The sequence below is a fragment of the Panthera leo genome, chromosome D4, assembly GCF_018350215.1.
Source record: "Panthera leo isolate Ple1 chromosome D4, P.leo_Ple1_pat1.1, whole genome shotgun sequence".
NCBI classification, from domain to species: Eukaryota; Metazoa; Chordata; class Mammalia; order Carnivora; family Felidae; genus Panthera; species Panthera leo.
In genome coordinates, this window is record NC_056691.1 from 40,008,577 (window position 1) to 40,019,655 (window position 11,079).

An 11,079-nucleotide genomic window follows, 5' to 3' on the forward strand; every position below is an offset into this window, starting at 1 on the left:
ATTTGAACCCAGGCAAACTGGGCCCAGTGTTCATGCTTTTTGCTACCGTGAGGCTCAGAAATCTATCCTTTAAGATTCTCCACGTTATTTACCTAATCAATTTGACCAGACCATCTATCTCAATTCTAAAATTCTGTGATCTTACTTTATTATTTTCTTATCATTTCTTGTCTTATCAATTCCTTAGCGGGGGGTGGGGGGATAATAATGTTCAATATCTGAGTTTCTTAGGAGGAATCCTAATGAGAAGTCAAAGTCTGAAAGATGGAGGTCTTTCATGAATGCTACCGTGGATCATCTTACGTCAGCATGAAGTCTGAGCTGTTTTAGCTGGTGCACAGCTGCTCAGCTACCCAAATAAACCAATTCTAGAGTATATGAATCAGTGGAGTAGCATGTTAAATATTTCATATAAATTGATTTCATCTTCTACCTTCATGTCAGTGTGAGGTCAATAGAAGGGAAGGGCGGAAGATTTAAAAGAGATTGAGCGACAGAGGAGGCGTGGGGGGACTGCCTGTCTCTTTGATGACCTAGTCCTCCATCTCAAAGTCTGGAAGAATGAAAAGGATATAATCTACTATACTCGTAAAAATGGGACTAGGTTTCCCCTTCTTCCTAGTTTCCCATGGACTTACCTAGTGGATGCGTGCACCCCCTCATTTCCTCTAATGGGGGAAAAGAGGTTCTATAAAAGAAGGGGGAAATGAAGCCTCAAAGAGAGGGTGCTACAAAAGATCAAATGACAAGCTGAAGAATACTGAAGGGGGAGGAGGAAGAAGAAGGGTAGCATGTAACTGGCCCCAGTCCTTCCTCCATTGCCTTAGTGGTGGCAGAGTTAGAAGAGAGTCGGGGAGGAGAAATTCTAGACTGACAGTCTGCACAAAGGCTCCATCCAATTTTAAGCACTCACGGGCAGAACAAGCCTGCAGTTCTTTTTTTTTTTTTTAATTTTTTTAAGCTTTATTTATTTTTGAGAGAGACAGAATGTGAGTAGGGGAGACACAGAGAGAGAGACACACAGAATCCGAAGCAGGCTCCAGGCTCTGAGCTGTCGGCACAGAGCCTGACGCGGGGCTCGAACCCCCAAACCGTGAGATCATGACCTGAGCCGAAGTCGGACGCTTAACCGACTGAGCCACCCAGGCACCCCAACAAGCCTGCAGTTCTCATGCGTCACTGGGCAGTCCCACCCGCAATGGCCCAGGAGCTGTTTGTCCCGGCATGGCAGCACAAGCAGCTCCATGGAGGTGGCTCTCTTGCTGCAGTGGGGGACAGACACAGAACCCCGAACTCTACCTTGTATACGATTTTACTCCTGCCATCTGTGAGGTCCAGCCGGATGGAGATGTAATCAATGTTGGGAGAAGGGGGGTCCGTGTGTTGGTAACGAAGCCCCATCAGCAGGAACTCCTCACAGCTCACTTTGATACTTCCTGCTTTCTTCAGGCCCAGGCTACAGCTTCCACCTGGACACTTCAGGTCTGTTCCCAGTTCTAGAATGGACAGTACTGAATTAAGAGAGTCACTTGAGCATGACTGTGAAATGTAAAAAACTAATCCTCCCTCCCATGGAAAGTTATTCCCTCTCACTGCCTCACGAACACCCTCATATACCCTCTAGTCATTCACGGAGAGGGCTGGCATTGTTCTAGGACCCTGTTGTTTCTTTTACTGAAAAGAATAGTTGGCCAGTTGTCTCCTGAGATCCTTGCCCACCAAAAGTCACACTGAGAGAAAAAAAATCATAAAATGCATGTTCTGGTGCTTGAATATCCTTGACAGATAGGCCTCTGGGTCACGACTGCCGCCCATCGTCCAGCACAGGCCTTCCTTCACTGCATCTGCTTCCATGGCTTCTTCATGTGGTCTCTCTGAGGCTGTTCTACTCGCTGAAATTCTCTCCCTGCTGTGCTCGTCACACCCTCAAGTCCAGACACCCTTCCAGGTCCGCTTAGTCCTTTTCTTAACCCCCCCTTTAAATACTCTGTAACCACCTCAGCCAACCTGATCTCTCCCACTAAAAACCATAATCATCTCTGCCATAGTCTCTCTGTCTCTGCCCGGCTTCATAGTTCACTCTTGTGGGGTAAATGACACACATAGGCCACTCACTTTTCCAGTGACGTACAAAATGAGTATTCTACTTCTTAACCAGATGGTTGTGAACCCTAAACAAGAGCACTTCGTGTGCTAGCCTGCCTTCAGCTGTAAATTGTGGCCCAAATTCAAGGCATTACTGTGATCGTGATTATCCCTTCTATTTCTTGGCCTTCCCATAATGCCTAGAATACTATTGTGCAGATAGGAGGTGCCCAAAATATACTGATGAAATGAATAACAGAAGGAACATTGTCCATCAACTCTTCCTGATTTCAACCACGGCTACCGCTATGCTCTACCTCAGACTTATTCATGATCAAACAGTATTTAATAAATACACCAACTACTCTCACGACCCCTGCCATTGCTACCATGAATAATAACAGCTGACAATTACGGAGCACTTGCTATGAGCCAGACACGGTGTGAACCACACTTTGCGCACGGGGTCTCATTTACTCCAGCTTTCCACAACCCTGTGAGGCAGCTACTCTCCTTACTCCTTTTACAGAGGCTTGATGCAGTTAAGTAACTTACCTAAAATCACCCAGGAAATAAATAGCAGAGGCAGTTTTCAAACCCAGGTCGTATGGATCCCCAAGTGCATACTCTTCCCCACTAACTGACATGTTTCAACCAGCAACACGTTCTTAGATCAAGTCCAACTTTTTGTCCCAGTGGAAAATGACTATTTCCAGGTACATCAGTTCTCGTAACATTCAGATAGGTATTCAAACATACATACGAGATTCAGGGAAAAAACTGTGCGGCTGATCTCCACGAGGTTTTTCTGGCCGAGGCTCCAGCAGGACCACCTGACCGTGGGCTGGCAGCCGGCTTCCCACAGGATCCAGCCTGACTGTGCACTCCAGGCCGGCCGCCCCCTCGTAGTCAAATCTGAGCACGTTCTTATCAATGGCTCGGGACAGGCCATAGAATTCGGACACCTCCAGTACGTTGTTACTCATACGGATGATGTTACAGTCTGGTTCCAGGAGATAGACCCGCAGGATAAAGGTTTCCATGAAGGTATCCGTCTCAGTAAATCTGTGGAGAGAACAGAGCAAAGGCAGTATGTACTGGTGCTCAGATACTTCTGGTATCTGTGAACTGACTTGCTTTGAAGCTTAAAGATTGCCTTTATAAGAGTTTGGATTTCTACTCCCAATCTCTGTCCTCGTCCGTTCATCTCCTTAGCTTGCTGTCGACTCCCTTTCCCGCCATCTCCATCCCCGGGATCCTTCTTTCAACACCTTGTCTCAAACCCGTCATCCGTACTGATATGTAATGACTTCTTGGGAGCTCAGAATCTCACTCCCAGCACATGTATCATTTAAGAGTATCAAGTTCGTGCAGTTTATGGGCCGAATTGCGATTCAGGAGTGAAAGGGTGAGGAGTTTCTGCAGCATCAACATCTTCTTGCTCTTCAGAAACCCACGAGAGGCACTGTTAATTCCATTTACAGGTGAGAACAGCGAGGCACAAAGGCCAAGTAGCTTGCCAAAGGGGCCGAAGAGGAGGTGAGGAGGGAACAAGCATGTTCTCTGATTTTTCTGCCTCCACCTCCTCTGAATATTCTATTTCGAATGTCCTCGAGACCAACAACAGCAGCTCCTCTGCCTCAGCCCTTCTCCGGTCCTGCTCCTGCACCCTCTCCGCCCCTTGGAAACTCCAGGAGTGGGAGCAGTCAGAACTCATCAGCTTCTCCAGCCCTTCCAGGCAAGCTGTCCGAAGTTCGTTTTTTAACTCTGCAGTCGTAGAAAGATCAAACCACCCGGTGTGCTGGTTATAAGGGATCCTCGGGTATTGTTTCTTTTTTTTGAGCACAGCATTTTGTTCCAGCCTCTCTTTCAAGACTTGTTTTGCATTACAAGTATCTACCCTTATTTTGGGTCAGCCTAGGAGCATGGCTAGGTCCATGTATCCTCACCTTCGGGTTTCCTATGCCCAGCGTAGGGCCGTGAGCTATAGCAGGTGATCATAAGTGTCTATAGGATGATTCACTGTTCCAGCGTCCTCTACAAAACGCTTTGTGTTACGGTAGTACTTGAGGGAAATACACACTAGGATATTTTAGCCAAATATTCATAACAGCAACAAAAATAAGTAAAAAATTATCTAAAAGCCTATCCCATCTACTGAATTGTCAGTCACCTCTATGAAGTGAGTAATATCATAACCATGAGCTTCCTTTTTAAATTAATTTTTTACTGAGCTATAATTCATATACCCTCAAATGCACCTTTTTAAAGCATACAACTCAGTGGTTTTTAGTATATTCACAAGGTTGTGCAACCATCACAACTATCTAATCCCAGACCGTTTTTATCACGCCAAAAAGAAATTCATAGCCATTAACAGTCACTCCCCATGTGCCCTTCCCCAGCCCCTGGCAACCACTAATCTGTGTTTTTGGATTTGTGTTTTCTGGATGCTGCATATAAATAAAAAGGTATGTGACCTTTTGTGTCTGGCTTCTTTCATTGAGCATGATGGGTTCAAGGTCCATCCATGCTGTAGCCTGAATCAGATCGTCATTCCGTTGCATGGCTGAATAACATTCCAGTGTATGGATATGCCACATTTGGCTTATACATTCATCAGTTAGGATTTCAACTTTTCAGATATCACGAATAATGCTACAGTGAAGATTTGTGGACAAGTGAAAATATAGGTTTTTATTCCTCTCGTTATATATTTAGGAGTAGGACTGCTGGATCACATGGTCACTCTGTACTTTATAATTGATTTTCTTAACACTTCTATCATTTAGTATGTTTAAAATTAGAAGCTACTGTACTACTTATGAACTAAGCAGCTGATAATCAGAATGAAGAATACCTTTCAGCTTTGGAATATATTTTCCTACTTCTCATTAGGAATCTGTATTTTGCAATTTTCATTTCCTGTCAGAAGTAAGAAGGTGGATCACCGGAGGTGATCCCCTGAAGGGAAGCAGGACAGAAATGTGCCGCAGAAAAGCCGCCAGGACGATGATACAAATCAAGGTAATTGAAAGTCAGCTACAATTCTTGCCTCATCTACTTAGGTCCTCAATTTCTACTGATGACTGTCTTCTTTGGAATCTAGTAACTAGCCTCATGATAATATCTATCTATAGAAATAAAGCCTTAAGAAGTACACAGAACGGTTATGTGTGCTGCTTACCTGTAAAGTCTAAGCTTCACTGTGTCTTCATCAAGAATCGGGCAACCATTGTGAATATACTTTACTTCATTAGGAAGGAAATGGCAGTCAAAGACCTAGTTCATGTGAAAAAATGGATAAATATTTGTGAAAAAAAAATGGTACAAGATTTGATTTTTCTGGCAGTGGAATACTGCCTGGGGAAATTATGGCCTGTGACTGGGGTGTGCACATGTGTGTGTGTGTGCGTGTGTGCACGTTGTAACCACCACCACCCACTGTGCCCCTCTACCCACCCCTGTGCCCGCTCACCATCCTGCTTTCATACAAATGTGTCTTATTTTGAGAATATCGAAATTATGAAAATCTAAGCAGATCAAGCAGATATATTAAGAAGTAATTATCTCTTGATACAATGATTTTTATAGTCTATAATACACTTAACATATGGTTCCATTTGGGGTGCCTGGGTGGCTCAGTTGAGTGTCTGACTCTTGGTTTCGGCTCAGATCATGATCTCCCGGTTTGCGAGTCCCGGCCCTGCATCGGGCTCCGCGCTGACGGTCCAGAGCCTGCTTGGGATTCTCTTTCTCTTCTCTCTCTGTCCCTCCCCTGCCCGTCCTCTCTCTGTCTCTCTCGAAATAAGGAAATAAGCTTTAAAAAAATTTAAATATGGTTCCATTTATCAAAATATTATACACCCACAATGTTCAGGGGTTCATAACAATTGAGTTAAAGAGGTCTACCTGGGTGTATGCATGAAAAGGCATGCGTTACCCCTCAAACACACTGTATTATAAATATTATGCATTTTTTCTTTTCCTTTCATTTCTTTCTTTTCCAGAGAGCACTTTCATATTCAAAATTGGAACCACCGACAACGGACAGCGTTGGGGTTGATCGGGGCCAAACACGACCCACACGTGTTTCTCATACACTTGCAAAAGGCTGTGTTATTGGTTACATAATGGAGGAAATGGTTGATGAGACACAGAGCAAACTAAAGGTAATTTCTTGTATTAAATAAAATTATCATTAACTGTATCACCTCACTCAGAACCATTCAGGAAATTGCTCACTGTTGTGTTTGGGGAAACCTAATTTCTAAAAGAAGAATTTCCTATCCCCATCACACCATGACTCTTGCTCTGCCCAATCTCATTTGGTAGAGGATTAAGAAATACCCTTGAGGCATTCACACACCATCACTGTTGAGTTCACGGTGTTTAGCTCATACTTTGTCACAGGCTCAATCATTTACAGACATCATCCTCCCTGAGAACACTTTATTACTAATACCAATGATCTTCTTTTCCCACAGACATCATTGGTTCCTCTTTTTAACTGACAACAAGGAAGGAGATAAAGGAAAGACCTTCCCCATATCATTGACAAATAGTCATGGTGATAAAGGGACAATCTGCTTTGTTAAAAGAAACATCTGTTTTATGTTTCGTAATATGTTTTCCTTTTATAAAAGGCGACAACCATAATTGTCCATAAATTTACCAACTAAAACAAAGGAGAGCTAAATCCTTTTCTAATTACTGTCTAGCCTTGGTTTTTTCCACTTCAACTGCTTTTCAATTACAATTTATAATTAAATTGTCACACATTCCTAACTCATTACTCACTTTAATGACAGTAAACTGGTTTAAACTAGAGATGTTCTCTTACTGCTGTATTTCCTAGTCAAAAAAGCAAGCTCAGCTCTACACTGAGGTGCTTTCCACCCAGGAAATTTCTTGCTTTGAAACAGGTGTGAGAAGTGCTGTGCGTGAGGCAGTCTCATCCTAAAACATGAGGAAAACATATTGCCACCGACCTTATCTAATTGACTATATCAAGAGGGTTATCTAAACAGAAGGTACTAGCATGCGCCGGTTGAAATCCCTTTCCAAATATCCAATAGGAAAATGAACCTGTTGGTCCTAAGACAAACTTCAGTAATGAAATGAAAACACTAATTGAACAGATGTTAAACAAAACATTTTCTCTGCAAATCAAATAAAACCGTTCATTACACAGTGGGGTGTTGTTAATACAGTCATCTTGCTAGAAATGGGTTCACATAAGCCTTGCTTTCGACTTACTGGTAAGTGCTATTAAAGAATAATGTTTAGGCTTTGTGTGTGTGCACACGCATTTGGCTATGCTTAATTTCAAAAACGCCATAAGAAATAAATCCCTGGGGAGGGCTGCACTGAAAATAAGCACACATTCCAAAAAAAAAAAAAAAAAAAAAAAGCCAGACTTTACTTAGGAATCTGGTTTCTGTTGAAAGTATCATCACAAACGGGGAAGATCACCTGGCAATTTGAGAAACAAAGTTTTCTGGATATATAGGTTTCCTTATGGTACAAAATTCCAATATTTGGCAGAAATATAATAAAGTTCCACAGTTCAATGGCCTCTTTTTTCACACAATAAATTTTAGAAGCTGTAAGTCACACATTTTCTGTAGACCATTCAAATCCACTTGAGACGCCTGGTTTACCTACGGAAATGCACTCACGGAACATTTTCTTACACTAAGCCACAGCACACGAGGGGACAACCTGGGACTTTTCGGAGCCCCGTCCCCAGCCTACCCATCCAGACTTGCCTCAACCAGGCAGGCATGTTGTTTCTGCTCCATATTCTTCCTAGTAACCGGATTTTTGCCTTAAAATCTGAGAATGTTTGGAATGGAGACGACTTGGAGAACTATTCCGATCCTTATGAGAAAATAAGCGTTTCACCTAGTTGTAGTAACTTAGATCCCCTTTTGCCCTCTGGTATCGCAGAGCCGGCCAAAGAGTGAAGACCATTAAAATGGCACCAAAAATAAATAATGGAGACAGTTTCGTTACTTTCAGAGGAAGTACTATATGTGTGTGTGTATAAGTCACGGGCTATTTGGGACTGGGAGAGGATACGTCTCAGAGACTGGCTTAAGTAACAGCATATTCTCCCCAAATTGCCATGCTTGGGGCCAGAGCTGAATACAGATGGACCACAGGTTGCCCCAGTGGGCACCAGGAAGAATTGTTTTCTCTTCCCCCACAAGGTATTCAGCCTCACTTCTAAATAAATGTTGAACAATTTTTAAAAATACGTTGATTGGAAGGGTTCCAAATGATGAGTTCATCTGTCTTTATAAGGCACCCACATATATCCGTGCAGCTCTAGGATTAGGGTCCTACATTACTCTCCACAACTCCAAGGAGGTGCTTTTAACTCTGGAAATTGGGACTCCATTTTCTGCAGCTGACTTATTCATGTCACCCACTCATTGCATTAAGCACATCTGAGCTCTGGATATGAGCTATCCCAGGTCTCTCTTCCTTCCCCGACTGGTAAGTTCCAATCAAACACACTTCCACAGTGCAAGTCATGTTGCAATTACCAAACACTTGGGAATACAACCCCTTCGGAGCGAGGGCCATTATTGTGTACCGACGGGTTTCAGGTGCCCATTGGATGCTCGGACTTACAAAAGAAAATCTCCTGGGAAATTGGAGAGAGACATTTGGTTGCTATCACTTCAGGAATACTCCCTAAGTGAGGACCCTCCATAGAATTCTGATAGGTTTCTGAATCGGACTGTATTCTGAGTGCAGTAAAGATGCCCATTTGAGTTAGCATCTATCTAAGTCTCGCCAGCCCATCTCTACAACATCTAGTACCACTGTTGAATAACTTCCTGCAATATGATTCTTTAGACAAATGGAGAAGAAGATTCATCACAAATAATGGGTATTTTTCCAGAAGCAGCAGCAGCAGCCGGTGCTGAATATTCTCAAACTTGTCTGCAATGGAAGTTAAACCACAGTAGGAACAAGTAAGGAAACCAGAAGCAATTTCCTATTTTGTACAGAGATAAACTCCTACTTTAAGCAAATACAATATAACACAGACTTTTTAAAATCCAATGGATTAGAAAGTAACTCTTCATCCTACAAAAGGACTGTGCATAGAGTACTCTTAAATGACAAGGTCTCCAAGGTCTTGACTAAAGGGAAATATTTTTTTGACAGACATTTTTAAAGAACAATGAATATTTTTTTAAATTTTTTAAATGTTTATTCATTTTTTTGAGAGAGAGAGAGAGAGAGAGAGAGACAGAGCATGAGTTGGGTAGGGGCAGAGAGAGGGAGACACAGAATCCGAAGCAGGCTCCAAGCCGGATGAGGGGCTCAGACTCGCAAACCGGGGCCATAAGCGAACCGTGAGATCATGACCTGTAGTCAGACACTTAACTGGCTGAGCCACCCAGGCACTTTGAAGAATAGTGAATATTTAAAGTGAAGTATTTTCACCTCTTTTTTCCACGTCTGTCCTCCTACTTAAGGGAACGTTCAAGTGATGGACAGAGATGAAAATGTCTTCACGTTTTACTTTTGCTATCCTGCGGTCACAAGTGTGGCCTAAAACACATCTTGAAATCCTGATGTCTTATCCAAAGGCACCCTGACTAGCAATGAATGAAGTCACTTGGGGCAGGAATAATCCCATAAAGACTGACCATATCACACCACACAAGAGACTGTCCACTCCAGCCCTTGGAAGGCTGTCACCGCTTTGTTTTCTCTCTGTCTCTGTCTCTGTCTCTCTCTCTCTCTCTCTCTCTCTCACACACACACACACACACACACACACACACACACTCAATAGAAAATCTCAGGTACAACCTACCTGTGGAGTGAGTTTCCCAACCCTCTGGGTCATTGGCTCGTTCATCACGACTTCTACTTTGCAAGCATCTTTCTCCTTGGGGATGGCAAACTTCAGGTCATCCCCCAACAGGAAGGCAGAGCTGCCCTTCATCACCCTGACCCCACGGTTAACACTGACGAAGGTGGGGCCGGCCCAGCCCGGCAGCAGCAACAGCAGCAGCAGCAGCAGCAGCAGCAGCGGCGGCAGGGCACGGGGCCCTCCCCAGCTCCGAGAGCTCATGCTGTCAGGGGCCAGCTCCATTTGTCCACCGGCGAAATCCCTTCAACAAAGGAGGGCTTCTGTGCTTCCCCCAGGGATGTTAGCTCATAGTCCAAGGGGCAGGGCAAGGGGTCCCGACAGTGTGCCCCAAGATCTTAACATGCCCCTTTCATTTCAAACTCAGACAAGGAGGCTTTTCAGGCAGTCCCGGGGCTTTTAATAAAACTCGCTGATCACTCCTGACAACGCCGGCAAGATGAATGTGCCTCCCAAGTGCTTTTCTAATCCTGCAAACGAGAGGAGAGGTTGGAGGGAAGCGACAGAGAGACCAAAAGGTTTGTGCAGCTATTCAAAAGATCCCTGCCGGCAAAGGCATCTTTCAACCCGCCTCTAAGTTCAGCTAAATTAAAAACAAATAAACGAACTTGACCTCCAGCCCATCTGAAAGGCAAGGAGGCCGTTTCATTACGCTGCCTGTAACTCCCGCTTCCAAGCTCGACATGCCCCAGTTGGGATGTCACTTGTGTGGTCCAACAGGAGCTAGCCAGCCTCACTGCCCAAGTGCAGTGTTTGGTCACCGCGTTCAGAGGGAGTTGAGCTCTGCTCTGTTTCCTCGTCAGTTCAATGAGAACTACAGCCTAATTTGTACAAGAGAGCTGTCGGTTATTTGCACACTGTTTTAAAAGCTGATTAATTCTAAATCATCTCTATCCAGATAAGAAACAAGCCTCCTAATCTGTCGCCTGCCACAGTTATGACTTTGCTGAGCAAGGAGACACCTGAGAAACACTTGGGTGGAAATTGGAGAACAGATTCGATCTTCTAAGTGAACATTTGGACTTCTGTTTACATGTAAAAGGGAGTAGGGATCAAGTTACATAGCTTCAATAGATACAGCTAACTCGGTGTAT

At 43.8% G+C, this 11,079-nt stretch overlaps 1 protein-coding gene across 2 annotated transcripts in view; it reads right to left on the reverse strand.

Moving 5' to 3' along the window:
- The window catches only part of FREM1 (FRAS1 related extracellular matrix 1), a 134,875-nt gene extending 124,232 nt beyond the window's left edge, over positions 1–10,643 (reverse strand). For both annotated transcript variants that reach the window (XM_042912941.1, XM_042912938.1), the window contains exons 1-4: positions 9,929–10,643; positions 5,273–5,367; positions 2,849–3,150; positions 1,300–1,496 (exon numbers count right to left, since the gene is read on the reverse strand). In XM_042912941.1, the coding sequence (XP_042768875.1) occupies positions 1,300–1,496; positions 2,849–3,150; positions 5,273–5,367; positions 9,929–10,210 (876 nt within the window). In that variant the 5' untranslated portion in view covers positions 10,211–10,643. The remainder of the gene's footprint in view (positions 1–1,299; positions 1,497–2,848; positions 3,151–5,272; positions 5,368–9,928) is intronic.
- Between the last annotated feature and the right edge of the window lie 436 nt (positions 10,644–11,079).